Genomic DNA, 22,633 nt, shown 5'->3' on the forward strand with positions numbered 1-22,633 from the left:
CAGGTGCGATTATAATGCAATTGGAGACCCTTATTGGGCACTGATGAGGCTGCATTGATAGGCAATGGGGAGGCTGCATTGATGGGCACTGATGAGGCTGCATTGATGGGCACTGATCAGACTGCATTGATGGGCACTGGTGAAGCTGTACTGATAGGCACTGGTGAGGCTGCATTGATGGGCACTGGTGAAGCTGCATTCATGGGCACTGGTGAAGCTGCATTCATGGGCACTGTTGAGGCTTCATTGATGGGCACTGATGAGGCTGCATTGATGAGCACTGATGAGGCTGCGCTGATGGGCACTGGTGAGGCTGCATTGATGAGCACTGATGAGGCTGCATTGATGGGCACTGGTGAAGCTGCATTGATGGGCACTGATAAGGCTGTGCTGATGGGCACTGGTGAGGCTGCATTGATGGGTATTGGTGAAGCTGCATTGAAGGGCACTGGTGAGGCTGCATTAATGGGCACTGATGAAGCTGCACTGATGGGCACTGGTATGGCTGCTCTGATGGGCACTGATGAGGCAGGTATACAAAACAACAAAATATACAAGTGGCACTTGGTACCCAATTTTAATGTACAGAGAGGAAAAGGTGGGGTCTAAAGAGGAAGGGTGTGGTTTGCAGATGACAGGGTAGATCTGAAATTGGAAGGGGTGTGGGCTTGACAGGAAGGGTGGGTCATATTTAAATTAGGGGGTGCACGAGTTTAGTCTGGCCTAGGGCAGCACAAAACCTAAATACACTACTGAGTGTTACTATGTGGTCACACCCCTTTAGCACCTGATAGTTCAAATACATGAACAAGCTATTGGGATTTGAGAACAGGTACATCTTTTCTCTGCCCTGGTGCTAAGCTATTGCTAAGACAGTCCCAACTATTACTGCTCACTTCCATCATCACTGGAGTGAGCTCTCAAACAGTTGCATATGTGTGGTCTACAGTCTTCCCCATTGCAGCTCAGAGCTACTGCAACAGGGGAGAGAAAGAGCTCATCACATATGAGGGGGTTTAGATTGGCTGGGAGTGTCTTAGTGATGTCCAAATTTAATATGGCCTAAACCCAATAGCAAGAGCATTATTCAACATTGGTCAGAACTACACAGTTTTTATCTATTAGTGCCCCTTATCTGCACAGGCAGTTTTTTGGTAAATGTGAATTAACCCTTTTAGCCTCCCTCAACAAGTGTTATTTTTAGCAAATAAAGGCACATGGGAACTGAAAATAACAGATGACTTAGAATGAGTTACTGTATATACTCGAGTATAAGCCGACTCGAATATAAGTCCAGGCACCTAATTTTAACACAAAAAACTGGGAAACGTATTGACTCGAGTATAAGCCTAGTTTGGGAAATGCAGCAGCTACTGGACCCAACTGGACAACCACAAGACCCAAAACAGGGGCTGCGGACATGGTGCAGGGGCTGCGGACATGGTACAGAAGATGCAGGGCTGTGGGCATGGTACAGGAGATGGTACAGGCATGGCACAGGAGATGGTTCCGGCATGGTACAGGAGATGGTACAGGCATGGCACAGGAGATGGTTCAGGCATGGCTCAGGAGATGGTACAGGCATGGCACAGGAGATGGTACAGGCATGGTACAGGCATTGCACAGGAGATGGTACAGGCATGGCACAAATGGCAAAGGCATGGCACAGATGGTACAGGCATGGTACAGGAGATGCAGTGCCCCGGGCATGGTACAGGACAATGTACCATGCCTGCAGCACTGCATCTCCTGAGGAGGGCTGCAGAGGAGTCTTACTTACCTTTCCGACTTACATTTAAAAAATGGCACCGCCCGGCACCAACACGTCACCGCACCGAACGTGTACGAGCTTTCATGAGTGGCGGCGGCGCATGTGCACTGACCGGGAAAGGTAAGTGAGACCGTGACTCGAGTATAAGCCGAGGGGGGCTTTTTCAGCATAAAAAAACATGCTGAAAAATTTGGCTTATACTCGAGTATATATGGTAAATAAATCTCTACATTAAACGTATTATTTGAAATCATATAAAACTTAAAATTGGATGTGAATGAGGGCCTTTTACTCTATGTGCGACTTTTGGGGTTGAGCATTGACATGCTTTGTATTAAGACAACAAATTCATTATAAAACTGTAGCCAATGCACCTCAACAGACAAAATAATGTACATGTTGCCTTGTTTCTGATGTACCCCATCACAGACTGTGCATCACGGTGTGCTGATGTGTACTGTGCATTGGCATCTACTATACAGTGTGTTGAGATGCCATTTGCTATGATTGACACCACAATGCTTCACAGTAGGACAGGAGCGATGACGCATGTTGCCTTAAGGACTCATTTACGCCTGCTTTGCTGTTTAAAGCTCAATCCACATTCAGATTGATCTTCAAAGAGCAATAGACGAGTAGTGAATAGGTGCTGCACTGCCTCCTCACCACCTGTTTAAATCCCCTAAATACTGGAGAAATGCTCCGCAACTGTGTCATGTGCAGTTGTGAAGCGCTTACAGCACGCCCCCCATTCACTTGAATAGGTTGCACTGGTGGTACTGCCTGCCGAGCTCAACAGGGAGCATGATTCCCTCCCCAGCCCTGAAACAGTCATGGCCACAGCATGTGTACACCCTTGGCTGCTGCTTCTGCAACAACAGAGAGGAGCAGTCAAGGTGTGGTAAATATGCAGCTCAACTGTGGAGTTTTTCCACCCCAAACTGCAAGTGTAAAAGAGCCATGCCAATCATGACTGCAATGCATAGCTGTGAAAGGGCCCTAAATTTACCGTGGTTGGCAATCTGGTCAATGATAAAACAGAGGATCCTGTGCAAATAGAAATCTTTGTGCAGCTACACAGGCTGCACAAGCATTGGATCCACCGTCGGCTTGTTCTTTACATGCCCTATAAGAAGCCTTTTTGAAATCTGGCCTGTGTGTTAGGACTGACATTGAGAAATTAAAAGAAAAAGCCTCCTACTGGTTATTTAAGGTTAACTAAATGTAAATGTGAAAGGACTAATCCGATAAGAGTGTCCATACAGTGAGATCACAACAAGCATAATACAGTAATGCAAAACAACGTGCATGATTGGCATTGCCATGAACGTACTTCTTGCTGTAGGCTGCACCTACAGTGAAGCATTTAGCTGAAGCGCTGAAGGGGCATATAAGTTTGTAGACAGCAATGGGGGTGCGCGTCCTTGGCTGAAAACGCTGTGCCTACACAGAATATCTATAAGGTAGTGTTGTCACTCAGGAAAGGAAGTTCTGTAGAGGACTGGCAGGATCAGCACAAAGAAACAGGTATAAGAGGGCTTTAAACAAAAAAGAATAGCCAGACAAGAGCTAACGTGAGGTAAGTTTACATATACTTAACCAACTGTTTAAAAAGATTACATATACTTTTTTTTAAAAAGTTTGGGTTTTAATTGTATTTTCAGATTTGCAGCCAAACTGGGATAATGCATCCTATATATTTGTTAGATGTTCTCACCTACTACCATTTTGACTTGCTTGCAAAATACCCTATCTATGTAGGGGGCTGGGGAGTTATGTTTAGCATTATTAACTCCCTCTGCACTGTGCTGGCAATTCTCATTTTCAGTTGTAAACTAGATTCCTATAACAAGAGGTAACGATCTCAAAAGACTTGAGTGGTGGATTGCATGGTAATGCACTTAAATAAAAACTGCTTTTCAGTGTATCCAATTGCACATTAAGGCTGGCCATGCGTGATTCGAATCTCGGAACCGGCCGAGATTCGAACCGTTAGTGGGCAGGCTGAATGTAACCAAGTTGATTAATCAAATAATTTGAGAACAACCAGCCTGCCGATTATCGCAAGTGTCTATAGCTGCCAGCGATAACATTTGCCTTCTCCCAGCAGGGACGACTATCCCGCAGCCCCCCTTGAACCCCCCCGCCCCTGTTGGGAGAAGAAAACTGCTCAGCAGGAGGGATTCCCCTGTCAACTCTGTCTGTGGTTGCAAGAAATAAATTGGTTTTCTAAACTACAATAGAAGCTGCCTAGAGAGTCCTGTACTCCTGTTCTCCAAAGAAACAACTACAAAGGTACCAGGTAGGTAGGTAATGTTTTTTAATTGATTTTGGGTATGTAGTTAATTTTTGGGATGCACGTTTAGATTTAGATAACATGCAGTAGACATTTGTCAAATTTGACTGCAAAAGTGCAAATACACTTTAGATACACTTTTTAATGTCCTGGTGGCAAATAGTATCCCCCCCCCCCCCCCCCAATGCTCATGGGGTCACAGACTGCAATTAAAACCCGACAGGGATTCTAACCATTTCTTACTCCGTTCAAAACTAAAACAAAAAAAGTTTTGGCTACATCTAGACTTTAATGTATTATTACATAATGAGACACAGAACTTAAAAAAAAAAAAACAATTAAACATTGTCCTTACCACCAGTCCATCCCTGCATATGAACAGTGTTTGCTTTTTCCCTTTCCACTACCAAAACAGCAAATGCAAATCTTTGAGTTGCATTTCCACACAAGTAAACTGAACGGTAAAACACAAAGAAACTGACCTAGAGCAATGATACAAATATCAATATAATATATTGATAATGATAATAATAATTATATATTAATATAATATTAAATAATACAGCTGCTGTGCATAACAACCAATCAAAAATCATCTCTCATTTTCAGAGCATAGTTTAGAAAATCAAAGCTAAATTCTGATTTGCTGTATTCCTTTTTTGTTTTGTCTATATCTCTCTGTATTTGTCAAAGTATCAAATTCTAGAAATACCAAGTGATGAGATCCCACGATTCTTTTGGAAACTTTGAGAATGGCTGAAGAAATACACAAAACAGTTGTAAATGTGTAAAAGAAAAAAAAAAAAACAGAATGCACTCATCATTGTATGTCACTAAAAAACCAAATGGGAACTGCATCAAATCTCCTCTGAATATTTTTCTCAATATATTTCTTGAACTAGATCCCTAAACCAAAGCGAAATCTGTCATCTGTCTTCCCAGGGAAAAAAAATCAGACGCGCCACATGGACTGGTAGATGACTTATTAATTACTATTTAAATGTGAGGTTATTTTTAGGCACTCGGGGCATGAAGGAAGAGTTTGTCCTCTGCCACATCTGCCGAATAAAAACCTTTTATCCATCTACTTCCAAAAAACGTAGATTTAGCAATCCCTGGCCAGAGAACATAGCTATAGGAAGGGTTCAGCATAGGGAAAAGAGCTTTAAATACTTACAGATCCGACTTGAGGGATATTGGCTTTTCTCATAATGGAAGCGCTCTTTTCTTTTTGGTGTCAGCATGTGTGTATAGCAGACTGAGTAATTCAGTGTTTTCTGTTCTTCCTTCAGAGGAAAACCACAGTTCACGAAGAAGTAGGCTGCTTGAGCAATGATTCACATACGGAAGCAAGCTGGCTTCTCTAGTTCTGGCACCGAAAGGCGTACACAGGCTATACAGGAAAAATACATGTATTTTCTCTACTCTGGGTTTACACCGTTGGAGACCTTGTATGTTGCTTTACTGTATCTGCCTGTCTATGTGATACGATTGTGAAAGCCGACACACGTGGATAAAGCTGTCACATGATACAAATGTTTTTGATGCAATGGTTTCACAATCGTCCTGTGTATGGGGCACACAAATGGGCACTCCAACAAAGTAACCTCTGCTAGGGACTTTAATCCGGCTTTTTAAAAAGCAGCTCTTTGATGAAATCTAAATAATGGAAATGCAATATATTGAATATACAGAGAACTGAATGGGAAGACCTTGCATTTAGTCATCAATCTTTTGCACGTGGAAAATCAATAGCATTGGTGTGCACACTATTCACATTTGGGGCACACATGAGTGCATCAGGTGATCCAACAGGGGGCCATCGTCAGCTCCACACAATAACAGAAGGGTTGGCAAGATTTGTATAATTCTCTGTATATTTCTGATATAGTACAGATCAACCAAGATAAGCCAGCACTGTAAACTTTCAGCTTATAGGCAGTAATGGGGAAGTCACATAAAGCACACTGAAAATGGATGTGCATGTTGTGAGCGGGGTGATATTCCAAGGGTCAATGCACCATATTCTGAGAGCTCGCCCCAGGAATCACAGGAGTGAGAGGCTCTCCCTTGTACAAATTCCATGCATGTACAGTATGCTCTCCTGCACCCTATAGGTGCAGCACTGATCCCAACCACTGCGGCTATAAAGGGAGGGAGAGCGCACTGCAGTCGTTCTCACCCAGGTTTTCATGGAACCTTAGGATTCCTACAGATGTTGGTAGGGGTTCCTTGAGCTTTGGTTGACTTATCTCCAATTCTATGGTGCTTGAACAGTTCTGGAACAAACCCTGCTTGGCCAAGTCCCCTGCATGACACCAGTAATGGTTTTAGCGGTCTGAGAGGAAAAGGGAAGGCAGAATATGTAAAAGAGGGGGCTCCTATAGCCCCCACTTTTATATGGGATGGCAGAAGGGAGCAGTTCCCTTGGTTTTTATAGGTTTGAAATACATGGGTTTTTAAGGGTAATGGCAGCCATTTTATTAGTATTTCTCTGACTAGAAGTAATAAACTTTTGACCCCTGGTTCCTCCTTGGGCACTCTTTCTGCTCAAAAATACCGCCTTTTTTGGTATCCAGGCAGTTCTGGACCGGTATCTGGGGAGATTTTGTGGTACCACTATTGTAAGAGCGAATGGGGTGCATTCCCGCTCTTTTAGCCCGCCTAAAAGGCCCGCCAGAACTGGCTTTGGGGGGCTATTTATACAAGCAGCCTAAGGTGAAAGGCTCACTCTTTTTTAATCCCTCATCCAAGCCTTCCCCCTCCTTCCCCCTCTTTGGTTTGTCGCGGCCACAATTATTATGTGGTTAGGTCACCTCTGTTTTGCAGAGGGGGACATTTGTTATATTATGGTTGGTGGATAATATTTAATGATTGAGATTATTTATATATTCAACCCGAGTTGTTTATGACTGGGTTGTGGTTTTAATGTATTTATATTTGTTTATTTATTGATATGTTTGTAAAACCAGTAATAAACGGCCGCGGCCTTTTTTATTTCCAAGCCAAAATGTCTGTTGTGTATTTTTTATCTTTTAGTTAAAAGCTGATTGGTAAGTAAATTTTAGCTAACTCCTTCCTGCCATTCCATATGCCCCCTGTTCCTCATGGGAGAGTGGCGGGAAAGAGGTCAAGCTTAGGTCAGGCAGTTTTCCCTCCTTTTTTCCTCAAGGAAAAAAGGGCGGGAAGGGATAGTGCTATCCTGAGGTAATCACCTGTGGAGAAGTCACGTTGCACTGCAGGTGACAGGTCTCATCTGCAGGGGCACGCGACAGCTGGAGAAGCTTCTAGAACCCCCTGGGGGCTCTATAAAAAGAGGAGATTGTCTCAGCAGGGCTCATTCGCCTCAGAAGGCATACCTGTGGTGTTCCCCATCCCTCCCTCCCTTGTCGCGGCTGTTTTTATGTGGTGGGTCACCTTTGTGGTAAACAAAGGGGGATGGTTTTATTGATATAAACTTGGAAGTGATGATTTTTATCTGAATATATTTATTTATGAAGCCTGAGCTGTGGTGGCTGGGTTGTTAAGAGTTTGTTGTGTTTGATTATTTATTTAATAAAGTTTTAAAACCAATAAAAACGTCCGCGGCCTATTATTTTCCAAAAGTATTTTGTGTCTGCTTCTTTTTGATTAGAGTAAGATGAAGTAAAAATCCTGCGTACTATCCCATGTAAGGTGTGCATTCCGACCACCACAATACAGAGGTACAGGGACCTTCTTCCCAATGGCCACAAATGTAAGGGGCATTTTCCCATTTTACTGGTTTTAGTAAAGGTTCCCCGAGACCTAAAAATGATTTTAAGGGTTTTTCTGAGGTAAAAAGGCTTAGAAAGGCTGGTATTGTGAGTCCTAGCTTTTTCAGGTAGGACAAGGCTGATCGCTTTCAATGGGAGTTTTTCGGCAAAGCTTTGGGGGTGCTGTTCATCGATTTCAGGTATGGCTTTCAAACTTTTCTAAACTACACAGTATTTTTTTACCCTACTGGGGCCTCTTGATTGCATTATTATTATTATTATACAGGATTTATATAGCGCCAACAGTTTGCGCACCGCTTTACAATGTGAGGGAAGACAGTTACAATACAGTTACAATTACAGTTACAATACAATTCAATACAGGAGGAATTTGATTGCATAGTCAATTATATTCAAAAAGTAACTAAGCCTTTAGGACTCTTGCACGTGGCAAACATTTTTTTTACGTATCTAAACACAGATGCATTGTAATCTATGGGACCATGCACAAAAGGTGCATAAAAGATCAGTAATGCAGTGATGGGTTCAAAGCTGTAAAATAAAATAGAAAATGTTATGTTTGAGTGCAGTAATTTACACAAATTCTAAGAGTGTATATGCGTAAATGGCAACCCTAGCAGCTAGAAGAGGATACGCTCGTATACGCAAAGTCTTTATGAAATATAACCTTTTTTTTTTTTATTCAGGTTCTTTCTGCCATCAAGATCTTCCATATAAACATTATAGCAACAGACCCTAAAGTAGACCTAGCCTCCTGTATTACTTAACATTAAGGCTGAGTTCACACTTATGAGAATTGGACGTGGGTTTCTCTGCATCCAATTCGCATAAAAGTAGATTGTAACCGACTCTCAATGGAGGCGGTTCACACATCTCTGTGGTGGCTGTGGAGTGGATTGCACCGGGGTCCTGTGTGTCTTTGGCTCCGTTTCAGGTCCGAATTTAGGCAAAGATTTGTCTCTGAAATGGAGAACAGGGATGCACCGGACCTCTGCTGTGAGCTGCATCAGGTGTGAACCCAGCCTCAGGTAAAAAAAAAAGTCAATTTTTTTTTTCTTTAGTTTTGGATAGAGGCATGGGGCTTAGAATCTCTGTCAATGTTTTTTGCTGTCTTTGTCCCCATGCAGAGAGGATATTTCCCTCTGTCAGGGAACAAGGTATTTATCAATAATTGTGTACATTGTTTGTGAAGTACTGTGGAAACCATTGCAGTGTTTTGGTGAAGCTTGTTGACAGCCCAGAATCTCCTCCAGCTCCTACCAAGCTGGCCAGGGGCACCTCCCATCTTCTTCATGCTAGAGATTAAATTGGGTACACACACACACCTGCAGACCTCCCAACTTTTTGAGATGGGAATGAGGGACACCTATTAGCAAAAATATGTAAAAAGGACACATACCCTGCCACGCCCCCCTTAAAGGAGAATTATACATAAAAAAATTATTGGTTAAACCTACAAGTGCTTTTTTTTTACCACTACTGTATTTTCTGGCGTATAAGACTTCTTTTGAACCTCACAAAAATCCCCAAAAATGGGGGGTCGTCTTATACGCCGAGTATAATATCTCCAAGGTAATCTAAGTATAAGTATTACCAGTAGATGTAATCTCTCAAGATGCTGGCTGTGTGGGAATCCTGTACCGGTATACCGTATGTACCGTATGAGTTGGAGATTGTGACATCATCCACACACCTCTCGATCTTGCCCAATCATAAAAATGCACCTACCGTATGTAGCTAATGCTAATAAAATCTATTCCAGCAGCCCATTAGCTAGACTGTTCTGTAGTGAAAATATATGGTTTGGGCCAGCTTGGGCCTACTATTTACAGTGATTCTAAATGTACATTTTCTTTCTTTACAATAATAAACATATTATACTTACCTGCTCTGTGCAATGGTTTTGCACAAAGCAGTCCCAATCCTCCTCTTCTCGGGTCCCCTGTTCGCACTCCTGGCTCCTCCCCCTTCTGAGTGCCCTCATAGGAAGCCACTTGATATGGGTTCACTCATGTGGGCTCGTTCCTGAGTCTCGATGTCTATGTCTACTGACAATGGCCTCTGCTGTCTCTGAGCCAATGAGGGAGAGCAGTGACAGCCTTGGCTCTTGTGCACATCGCTGAGTCGTGAATGAGCTTGGATAAGTATATGGGGGGCTGGGGGGGGGAACTACATGCAGAAGGTTTTTCTTTATCTTAATGCAGAGAATGTATTAAGGTAAAAACCTTCTGCCTTTAGGCAGCACCCTCCTAGGTAGGTGCTAGAGAGAGTACAGTTTTGGATCTTTTCTGGTTACCAGAAAGATTGCCAGGTAAATCTATATTGTTCTCTTCTCGGTGCATGCTGGGATACTGGGATACTGTATAAATGCCAAGGGCACATGTGCTCTGGGTCTTCCAGCTGGAGAGTGGAATCCCGGAGGGAGGGGGCGGCTGCCCCTCATCTGTTGAAGTTACCATATGGCCTCAGGTGGTCAAGTCAGAGAGGAACTGTATCCTGATGTCCTGCAGAGCTGACTAGAAGGGAGACACTGGAAAGGATCTGATTCTGCATATAGTGAGTACAGATCTGTGTCATGGGGCCTGTCCTGATAGGGCCACCCCTTCAGCTAGAAGAGTCAGTGGATGGGTGACAGTCAAGGGGATGCTAGAGAGTGTCCTGAAGATAGTGTAGTTGCATCAAGCCTGCTGCTAGAGAGCAAGAAGACTTAACCCTTCCATGCAAGTGGCAGTATGGTTAAGGCAGTGTGACTGCTTCCACAAATAACCTGGTGAGGCCAAGTGAGAGTTGTCCTTATTGACTGTAAATAGTTCAAGTTGGAGTATCCCTATATAACCTTCTCCCATCCAAGATCCACAATAAATACCAAAAACCAAAACTCCTGGACTTTTTATTGAGTAAAGAGCAACCGAGAGAAAGGATAGATGTGTGAACTGTCCCTAAGTGACTGACTGCAGGTAATCAGAGGAGGCCCAGCAAGCCCTACGGGGACAGTGCTACATTTAGAACCACTTTATAGTGAAAGAAAACCTAGAATTCTCTTTTAGGCCTCATTCATACAGGTGTACCTATGCATACACCAAAGCAAATGGCTGTCTTTGCCCTCGCAGGATGCACTGGTGTTTCACACCGACCATAAGCAAATATGTAGCCCCACTGGTCTAGGCTTTTTTCCATGAGGCTGCATTTTTGGGTACCTCCCTTTGTGCTGGGAGCGCTCTCACTGAATGTCCGATTCCGGGTCACCTGATCGCAGTGATAGCCTCTGATTGGCTATCACAGTCACTGTAAATGCCCGCCCCAGTGTTTTCTGTCTCTGTAAATGGACAAGAGAGTTACATTGTATCCTTCTCTGTCCTTGCAGATATAGAAAAAAAAAAGTCTGTGTAGAAAAAAAAAAAAAAACCTAGATCAAGGTTTGATCTAGGTCAGCCCCAGGGTTAGTGTTTGGGTCAAGGTCCGGGTCAAATGTCAAGGTCAATGTCAAAGGTTAAGGTCAGATTTTTTTGGATAGGATTTTTTTTTAATTAGTATTAATGTCAGTTAGTGTCAATGTAGGTGTTTTTAAGGTAGGATTTAAAAAAAAAAAAAGAAGCAAAACGCGCACTATTGTTTCTGGGCTGTACTACAGGTACAAACAACTAACACACACATATGTGGTATTGCTGGGATCATCAGGAGTCAAATAATTTATTTTGGGATGTTCTTTGATGGTAGGTTATGGTAGTAGCAAGAAAGGTATAGTTACATTTTTTTCTAAAATCTTTTTTTTTTTTTTTGGGCCAGTTTTCCTTAGAAAAAAAAGAAAAATCAAGAGATATCCATTACCATTTACCACCAAATGAAAGCTCAATTTGTCCTGAAAAAAGGCGGTATAATTCACCTGGATGCACAAAGTAGTTGTGATATGTACAGTTTTACTAACACTTGTCAAAGTTGCAAAATTGGGCTTAGCCATTAAGATTTGTTTTACTCTTAGGAGCGAAGGGGTTAATTATACTGTTGCTGCATATTGTGACATGTCGAGAACTGAATTGTGCAAACATGCAAGGTTACTGAGAAGCCCAATTTAACGGTCCTGAACCATAAGACCACTAATATAAAAGGGATAGTTAGAAGGTATACTAACTCCCAGCATGCTTATTCTGAAACAGATGGAGATATACTATATTCAGCATTATATTTTATTTTATTTTATTTTCACATTTATTTTTCGAAGGTGATTAATGGCATGGCTATTCAAAAAAGGTTCATGCATATTTCAAGACGACACAGGCAGGTGAACAAAGGATCATTTCCTCAAATGTCACATTTACATGCCAAATAAATGTGAATATAGGGGATGTTTGGGGTTATGTTAAAGTGATGAGTAAAGGGAGATCATTTTAAAGCAGTGGGAAGTTGTGTTCTCTGATTGGGTGATATCATGCATGGAAGGGTAGAGCTTGTCAATGGTGATGAGTACACTGCTGTCATGTAATGGCACTTTTCCACTGCAAGTACCGGCTAGTACCGGCTCGGCTCTACTCGGCCCTGCTTGGCCCGGTTTGCTTTTCCACTGCTGGTACCGCATGGTATAGTGTCGGAATGGTTCGGTAGGGTACGGTATAGGTTTGCTTTTCCACTAAAGTAGTACTAAAGTTAAGTGGGTGGGATAACAACGGGGTGGGTGTGATTCTCTGACCAATCAGTGGCTAGTAGTGACTGCATGCAAAGGATTGTGGGATATGGTACCAGTTTGGTACCTGTTGGAGCCACAATCGAGCAGGTACTGTTTTTTCAGAGCCGTACCGTACCGTACCGTTCGGTTCCATGCAGTGGAAAAACAAACCTATACAGGCATACCCCACTTTTAAGTACGCAATGGGACCGGAGCATGTATGTAAAACGAAAATGTACTTAAAGTGAAGCAATACCTTTTTTCACTTCTCAATGCATGTACTACATTCCAATAGTCATTTAGAGGCATAACTGATATAAATAATGCATTGATAACTAAAATAAACATAATACAGAACAGTATTAAAAAAAAAAATTGTAAGCTTGCCTTGCCCTTGCTTGTGACAGGGACCCACAGTGCACACCTTGGCCTGCACTCCCATCCCAGAGCAAAGTAGGCTTAGGTGTTATCAAACTATACCTATTTAAGCCCCTTCCAGTTTGGCCACACCCAACTGTTGGCGTGGTGCACTTCACATGCTGCCATTAAAGAAGCCCCTCTGCTCAAACCTACCCCACCCCCCCCCCAAAAAAAAACTGGGTGCAGTCAGTAGGGTCTCCCTGAATTTGATTTTCAAAAAGTGGTCACCTTATCATAGCACAGCCTAGAACATAGAGCCACAAATACACACAGCTGTTTCCAACTTCTTAACATTGGCACAAGTAATGGAGGTAAAGGCTTCTATGGGCTCGGCTTATGTAACCTGGCAGGCAACTCACGGATGGCTGGTGGTCAACTCCAAGCTGTCTGTGGGCATATCTCGCAACACCAGGGTATACTGCGGCTGCGCGGCGAGCTGTCTGTGGGCGTATTCTGGGCAGGAACCTGGCCTCTCGCACCTCCAGGGTATACTGCGGCTGCGCGGCGCGGGAATGTCGGAACGTCCGTACTTGCGAGGCACTTTACGTACACTCTCGGGGCATGTCCGTACTCGCGAGTGTACGTAAAGTGAGTGTACGTAAAACGGGGTATGCCTGTACCGTACCGTACAGAACCGTTCCGACCCTATACCATGCGGTACCGCAGTGGAAAAGCACAAAAGCGTGCCGAGCCGGTACGGTTCCATGCAGTGGAAAAGCGCCATTAGTCTCGTGTACAGCACTACTTTCATGTACAAAAGTAAAAGCTTATATTGGATGACTATGCTACAGGCTACTATGGGAACACTTTGACACCTGTCATTTTGTCCAATGTTTCCATACAGGCTTTATCCAGGAAAGATGGAAATTACGGCTGTCTTTGGGTTTTTAGCTTGTGATGCAAAGCAGGAAAGCATATGGTTTGCTGTGGAAACCTGCTGCTGAGTTCCAGCTGCCTGGGAAAGCTGTGACCAGATCACACAGCTGGGAGAATCATTAGTGCAGCCCGCTGGGGTGATATAGAACAGCCAGTCAGGGACTTAACCCTTCAACAGGTAGAACTGATAATATTTCCCCCGCCCTTTAGATTGTAAGCTCCATGAGCTTATGTATTGAATTGTATTGTAATTGTTCTGTCCCTCCTCTATATTGTAAAGTGCTGGGTAAACTGTTGGCGCTATATAAATCCTGTATGTTAATAAGAATTTACCCATCTGCACTAATATAACTATAAAACCCATACATTTATACAGGTGATGCCTTCTCTTTGCTACTTAGAGATTTAAAGTGACACTAAACAGAGCAGTATTAAATTCTATAATTCATTCACATAAATCATATATATCATGCCACTGTATTTTTTTTATCCTCTAAGTACCTTATATCTGTAGTGCTGTTGTGTGGTCACATGATCTTTCTCTGCTGTTTAGCATCTGCAGAGAAAGATTCTTGGGAAGGGCTTCTATTAGGGTCCTTTCACACAGGTTTTCTGCCCGGTGGACTCCATTTTGTTCAGCGGGGATCGATCCGCCGATCCCTGCTGAGCAGGCAGATGACAGCACCGTCTCTGCTCTGTGTGCGGAGACGGAGCTGTCAGATCCTTGCTCTCCTCTATGGGAGATCGGATGAAAACGGACCTCCTGTCCGTTTTCATCTGACCTTATCCGATCCTCCAGATGGATGGAAAATAGATTTTCCATCTGTCTGGATTTCACGGACAGGATCAGTTTGGATAGCAGCGGGTGTCAGCGGAGATATCACTGCTGATATCTGCTGCTCCATAGAGGTCCATGGAGCGTCCGATCAGGTCCGCCTGAAAAACTGACAGGCGGACCTGATTGGAAAGCCTATGTGAAAGGGGCCTTACTCTGCTCTCTACAGCAGCCTTTTTCAACCAAGGTGCCCAGGCACCCTGGGGTGCCTTGAGGTTTCTTCAGGGGTGCCTTGGCAAAATGCCTAAAAATTGTATACAAGGTGGAGGGTGGATGAAGCCTGCCTTTTTGTTACACAAAGCCAAAGATTTACATTGTGCACAGTTAGGACCTTCTAGCTACCAACCTCCTAATGACCAATGATATCATCAGTTAATAAGGAGGACATCAGTCGCCTGCACAACATCCTTGCTTGACCCTCCCATACTTCTCTCCATCAGCTTTGGGGTTACATTAGCTGAGTGATGGGGAAAAACTGGGGAAGAAGACAAACATTGGAATACTAGTCCGTAGTAGTTTGCACCTCTAACATTGGGTCTTCTACGTGTATGGATGTTGCTGCATTATGTAAAACTATTAGAATAGTATTTACATTTTAGGATGGGGTGCCTCAAGACTGTCCATCATTTTGGAGGGAGCCTTGCAGTGGTCCATAATTTTAAAGGGTGCCTTAAATAAAAAAAGGTTGAGAAACACTGCTCTACAATATGACTCTGTGTCTGGGCAGCCCTGATTGGTGCTGTGCCACTCACATGAAAAAAAAAAGGTTTCAGAAAAGCAAGTCAGATTAGATTATAAATATCTTAAAAACTGTTTTACAGCTCCCAAAACATCTTTATCTTTTATCTTTAATTTTTTGTTCATTATTATGGTGTAGGCAGTCAGAAATGACTGACACTAGCTTTCATCTGTATCCAAGGCTCCCTTTTTTTTACTTGACCGGCAGGAATTAGTATATATAGCATTAGCTATATTAAATACTGATCTATATTAAAAATAACCCTTTTTGTGTGTTTCTTAGTAAATGTAATCAGTCAGCATATTATATTCTGCCCCCATAGTGTTTAGCAAAAGGTGGACATGGAGGGAAGGAGGGGAGTGTCATTTAACAGGGTGTATACGCCCACAGATATAGTAATGTGGGCTGTGGGTGGCACAGATCAGAAAAAGGAGGAAATGAAGTGTTTAGAAGGGAACTGAAATTGAGCATGCACCGTAGAGGACACCAGCGGGTCTGCAAAATCTCAGCCTGCAATGGGGAAACAGAGAAAATGGGAGGGACAGCTGAAGGCAGGATCAACCAGGTATATTTCACTCTACACAAAACAAATGCTTTAGTGGCTTTGTGAGTATGAACACTCTGTAGCATGTAATGAGAGTTTTTTCACAGTCTGAGTTTAATCACATTTTAAGTTGACAATTATCTTATAGCAGGACATTGATTTCAGTGCTCAGCAATTAAAGTGATCTCTAACAAGTGTTCTATGATTACAGGATACACTTTAATTTTATAACATTGGCATTGTAATAACAATAAAAACAATAGTTATTTATGACAATGCAATATAAGCTTACTTGAAAAATCTGCTTTCATGCGGTGAGTGCTGCCTGTCTGCTGGCCATCTCTTTCCACAACTTCCTGGATTCCCTGCATACTTTGCAGTTTGTCCTCCACTGTTTACTTTCTTTTTCTAAGGACTACATATCCCATGATACCTTGCTGTTTTTTTGTACTGACTCCACCTCCTGAAACTCCTCCTCTCGGCACCCCTGTAGATCAGAAGGCGGGTTCTGTGAAATGCGTGACAGAGCAGTGCTACTCACAGGGCAAAGTGAATATCATTTTTCTGGAGACAACAGAAATTTGGGGTTTTCTTTACTTTCTCTTTCAATGATAATGGTAAACAGGACAAAGGGTGAATCTCTCTAATGGTGACACAGACATCAACAAAAACCTAATTGGTGTTTTAACTAATCTCTACTTTAGTCCACAAAAAAAAAAGTTTTGCTTTTAGTTATACTTTAAGCAACTGTACATGGCAACCAATCAGCATTTATCTTCATCCTTTGAAATGCTTTCAGCTTTGAAATGAAAGCTGGAAGCTAAATAATTGCTGCGAACAATTGCCCCATATTCTGGCTGCTCCAGTTTTGATAGATTCCCCTTTTTTGTGAATATCCATTTTGTGAATGGATAGGTTGAAAGAAAAGAAAACAAAGCATCATGTGACTGGACACAGGTCCACCCTACCCAATTGGCATGCAGGGCAGTTGCCCTGGGGCCCTACTTGCCCGGGGGGCCCCACCTGTCCAGCGACCCAGCCCCAGCCAAGCTTTAGTACCGATTCCCGTGTGCATCCCGCCGCCAAACTTAGCAGGTTGCAAGCGCCTGTCAGCTCTGCGCTGCTATCAGGCCACTTGGGCAGTGGACGGGGAGCCCACAACTGCAGGAATGCCTGTCCGCCTCCACGGGAAAAGGCGCACACACAGGACAGTCGACTCTGACTCCCGTCCATGTGTGTGTTCACCCTACCCAGCCGCCGAATTTGGAAGCTGTCATTAGCCTGCCACTGCTGTACCAATAAATATCGCCTTATCGATAATTTGCATTTTTATTCTCATGGGTGATTGTGTAGGCAGGGCCCCAGTGCACTGTATTGCCCGGGGGCCTACAAGGCTCTTAAGACGGCACTGACTGGACAAGGGGTAAGCAGACAAACCAAGGATGCTTTGTGAAGAACCATAAGTCTCCTGTTGGAATGCTGAAGTTTAGCAAAAACAGTGGCATTAGCACTCAGTAAAAAAGTGTAAATAGTAAAGAACAGGCAGCGATCCAGAAGGTGGCATGAACAGAATTAACTATTTGTAACCCAGCAGATTTATAAAAAAATCTTCTCTTCCTGTAGTAAATCCTTAAATCACTGGTGTAGCCCTAACCATTATTAGGAGGGCAGATAACTAATGACCAAAAAATAGATTTGGTAGAGTGATTTTTCTATTTTTGTATGGTTAGTGTGCTTACTTTAACAGTTGATTTACGCATAAAGACTGAAAATGAACTAACAAACATGCTGGAATTTTTTTTCAAATGATTTTCTAATCATTTGTAGGTCAATGGTTTGAAAAAAATACATAAGTGAAATGCGCATAAGCAGTAGGGGTAGTAGTATAAATCAGAAAAAAGTATATTTAATATTGAAAATTATTATAAAAACGTTCGCTGAAAAATTTCCAATACAGCAATTGGGCCATTAAATATTAGATTAATAGAACATTTACATTTTTGTTAAAATGTTTTTCTACTCATCTATGGACAGCTTTACCATATTTTGTTCTGCACTGTGTTTCTGTGGAGGTGTCCATCATTTTAGCGGCTGGGCTTTACTTGTCAGAGCTTCCAACAAGGAGAACAGTGAGCAGCAGAGAAGTACCATCACCAAATCTCACTGTAACCCTCCTTAGACTAGCAGGCACAAGAAGCAGTGCCTTAGATCTCATACAGGGGAAGCACAGATCCACAAAATGAAAAGCAGGGAGATGTATGTAGTTCCTCTCCAGCAAGCAGCACAGTGATGACATAAGAAAATCTCACTCCAAATCTGGTGAGACTAGCAACCACAGGCAGCAGTGCTTCACACATGAGAGGCTGTTGGCACAGGAGTGCCTAGGCGCACTCACTTACCAGCATAGGCATGCGCACAGGGTGTGCCAGATGTGCCCGGGCACACCATAATCATTCCATGTGAATTAATTAGCTTTATCGCTCTGTGCGCCAGCAGGAAGATAGGAAAGATCTCCTTCTTACCGGCTTTGCCATAGGAGAAGTGCTTATGCACTTCTCTTTCACTGTGTTGGCAGGGAGATCAATGTGCCAGGGTCATACAGTATCTTACAAAAGTGAGTACACCGCTCACATTTTTGTAAATATTTTATTATATCTTTTCATGTGACAACACTGAAGAAATGACACTTTGCTTCAATGTACAGTAGTGAATGTACCACTTGTATAACAGTCTAAATTTGCTGTCCCCTCAAAATAACTCAACACACAGCATTAATGTCTAAACAGCTGGCAACAAAAGTGAGTACACCCCTAAGTGAAAATGTCCAAATTGGGCCCAATTAGCCATTTTCCCTTCCAGATGTCATGTGACTCGTGTTACAAGGTCTCAGGTGTGAATGGGGAGTAGGTGTGGTGAATTTGGTTTTATCGCTCTCACTTTCTCATACTGGTTACTGGAAGTTCAACATGGCACCTCATGGCAAAGAACTATCTGAGGATCTGAAAAAAGAATTGTTGCTCTACATAAAGATGGCCTAGGCTATAAGAATATTTCCAAGACCCTGAAACTGAGCTGCAGCACGCTGGCCAAGACCATACAGCAGTTTAACAGGACAGGTTCCACTTAGAACAGGCCTTACCATGGTCGAACAAAGAAGTTGAGTGCACGTGCTCAGCGTCATATCCAGAGGTTGTCTTTGTGAAATAGACTTATGAGTGCTGCCAGCATTGCTGCAGAGGTTGAAGGGGGGGGGGTCAGTCTGTCAGTGCTCAGACCATACGCCGCACACTGCATCAAATTGGTCTGCATGGCTGTCCAAAAGGAAGCCTCTTCTAAAGATACAGCACAAGAAAGCCTGCAAACAGTTTGCTGAACACAAGCAGACTAAGGACATAGATTACTGGAACCATGTCCTGTGGTCTGTTGAGACCAAGATAAACTTATTTGGTTCAGATGGTGTCAAGCGTTTGTGGCAGCAACCAGGTGAGGAGTACAAAGACAAGTGTATCTTGCCTACAGTCAAGCATGGTGGTGGGAGTGTCATGGTCTGGGGCTGTATGAGTGCTGCTGGCACTGGGGAACTACAGTTCTTTGAGGGAACCATGAATGCCAACATGTACTGTGACATACTGAAGCAGAGCATAATCCCGTCCCTCGGAGACTAGGCCGCAGGGCAGTATTCCAACATGATAACGATGCCAAACAAGCCTCCAAGATGACCACTGCCTTGCTAAAGAAACTGAGGGTAAAGGTGATGGACTGGCCAAGCATGTCTCCAGACCTAAACCCTATTGAGCATCTATGGGGCATCCTCAAACAGAGGAGTAGCACAAGGTCTCTAACATCCAGCACCTCTGTGATGTCATTATGGAGGAGTAGAAGAGGACTCCAGAGGCAACCTGTGAAGCTCTGGTGAACTCCATGCCCTAGAGGGTTAAGGCAATGGAAAATAATGGTGGCCACACAAAATATTGACACTTGACAATGTCAAATTCGGACATTTTCACTTAGGGGTGTACTCACTTGCCAGTGGTTTAGACATTAATGGGTGTGTGCTGAGTTATTTTGAGGGGACAGCAAATTTACACTGTTATACAAGCTGTACACTCACTACTTTACATTGTAGCAAAGTGTAATTTCTTCAGTGTTGTCACATGAAAAGGTATGATAAAATATTTACAAAAATGTGAGGGTGTACTCACTTTTGTGGGATACTCTATATATATATAGACTCATACACAAGTGTATTTTTGAGCTTTAGGGTTCACGCCCTAATGCAATAGGCTGTGCACACCAATGTTTACCAGGAAGAGCACTGGTATTTTTAATGAGGAATTTCAGACAAAAAGGTACAGAGTACTGCTTAGGCACAATTAACAATTCTATATATGACACAGAAAAACTTTTTGAGTTTGGGTCTACTTTACATTCCCTAATACAGTACATAAGCAAATGTTTAATTTTCAAAGAATATAGATTACAATTACAGGGTCTTGTGATAGAACCCTTCCTGCTTGGCTTATTCAAATGGGCCTTGAATTTGTAGTTCATGCAGGAAAGACAAGCTCTATTGATCCCTCTGAATGAATGAAGCTGTCATACACACAGAGTATATAAGCACCCTTCTGGTCACTTGCGTGCACAGGGACACATTCCCGTGCATTTCTGACCTCTGATGTCAGTTGGTCCATTGACTTGCTCTGGGGATGAATGATAGCTGTGTTCACCCAAATTGACAAATACAGCCTGTCACTGCAGTAAGTGTGGGGTGATGTGCCGTGTCTCTGAGGTCGTGGCTCATCTCCCGTGTCGATAGGATACATTTTTTGACAAGTTGGGTCTAGGGCAATGATGGAGAACCTTGGCAACCCAAATGTTTTGAAATTACATTTCCCATGATGCTCAACTACACTTCAGAGTTCATAAGCATCATAGGAAATGTAGTTCCAAAACATCTGGGGTGCCAACTGCCAAGGTTCGCCATCGCTGGTCTAGGGGATCATTCACACTTGTTGCCATGCTGATGTTCTTATATTTGGCATATAGGCACTGTGAATGCAACGTTCTTGGCTGACAATCACAAACATAGGGGTTTTGAGGTTAATATATAAGGAAAGGCAACGGAGCAACCACTGATTCCCACCAGCAGAACCGGCACAGTCCAAAACGGCCTGCAACAAGGAATCCATAGTTCAGGAGAGTAACAAACTGGGCACAGCAGACAATTCCTTCTTCTGTCCCCGCCGTCTGTTGATCCAGTGGCGCAGTAAACGCTTTATAATCCTTAAACTTTAAAGAAAACCGTTAGTCCTGCCTTTTCATAAATTATAACCAATCAAATAACTATTTTATAAATATTTTAATGAGCTCTCTTCCTATTGGTCTGCCACTGTCCCATAGGTGTAGGTAGTGCAATATATGCCCTCCCTCACCTTATAGGGGTTTTGAGGTTAATATATAATCTGCCATTGCTGACCTTCTACAGATGTCACTTACCTGGCTATCATTAAACAATTGCTTTAGGCCCCTTTCACAAGGGTGACCCGATCAGGTCCGTCTGTCAGTTTTTCAGGTGGACCTGATCAGAAGGTTCATGCATTCCTATAGACAGGTGGGTATAAATGGACTGGTGTCTGTTTACACCCATCGACCTTCTGGTCTGATCCAGTCCGCTAAAAAAAAAACGGAAGGGGATCCTTTCCCTTCCATTTAGGTGGATTGTTTCGGAGAATAGTCAGGTGTAAACAGACAGCAGAAACTGAGCAGACACGTATGTGTCATCCATCCGCTCTGCTCTGGTCAGCAGGGGATCTGTGATCAGAACAGAACCTGTCCCATGTAAAAGGGGCCTTCGGGCCCATTTTAGTATTGAAGCCAGTCACAGCCAAGAAAGCTATCATTGTGGGGACCTTATAAAACATTATAGTTGTATTTATGTACATATTATATTAAAGAATCTAATGTATTTAATGTGCACTTATTCTCTAATGTCACAATGGGTATACATCCAAATCACACACACGTTGTAAAAGTAAAGTTATACAGTAATGCAATATAAAACCACAAATTTTCATTGGTCCTTAGCATTATAAATTCCTGAGGAACAGCACAAATTCATATAGACTATTGGGGATATACGAAGATGAACTTTTCAGCCAAAGTACATAAGCACAGCTAGAATAGATCTATGATACAAATCCTAAATAATACTATTTTACTGCTCGAACATAAATCAAACTGGGCTGTGCATATTCAAAATCATACTATTAAGCATAATACAGTGTACAAATGACATATTTTGTTTTAATATATATTTCAAGCTTACTAAAAAGATGACCTGGAAGGTCACAGTCTAACTAAACAACATTCCTTGGGGAGAAAACTGTGGGCTTTAAGTCCATCTGGTAAACTTGTATTTATTGTACTAAGACTTCCTCCTACTTTAACCACTTAAAGCAAAACGCCATAAAAACAATGTCTCCAATGCAATGGTGCTCTGCCCACACTGCATGGGTAAAGAGCTCATTCCGTCTAGGGGCGCAGGGAAAAGCTGTACTTACCTGGTCCTTCGATCCTCCGGAAAACCGCGCTCCTCAACGTCCAGCGGTGGACTGTTCCTGCTGTCCTCAAGTTCAGAGCCAGTCTATGGGCATGATGACGTCAGTAACACTCCAATCACAAGACCGCTAGCATGCAGGGGGGGCAGGAGTAGCAGGGACTGGTCTTGTGCTCGTAGG

General features: G+C 42.9%; 1 protein-coding gene across 3 annotated transcripts in view; it reads right to left on the minus strand.

Moving 5' to 3' along the window:
- Window positions 1-22,633, minus strand: part of SPECC1 (sperm antigen with calponin homology and coiled-coil domains 1) — a 689,067-nt gene that overhangs the window by 573,368 nt on the left and 93,066 nt on the right. Inside the window, exon 1 of one of the 3 annotated variants that reach the window (XM_082247575.1) lies at window positions 5,245-5,485. The exons of the other annotated variants lie outside the window; for them this stretch is intronic. Coding sequence (XP_082103701.1) covers window positions 5,245-5,277 — 33 coding nt within the window. The 5' untranslated portion in view covers window positions 5,278-5,485. Of the gene's footprint in view, window positions 1-5,244; window positions 5,486-22,633 lie in introns of those variants that run through there. 3 annotated transcript variants of the gene reach the window in all.

Source organism: Pelophylax lessonae (assembly GCF_965119305.1).
Source record: "Pelophylax lessonae genome assembly, chromosome: 2".
NCBI lineage: Eukaryota > Metazoa > Chordata > Amphibia > Anura > Ranidae > Pelophylax > Pelophylax lessonae.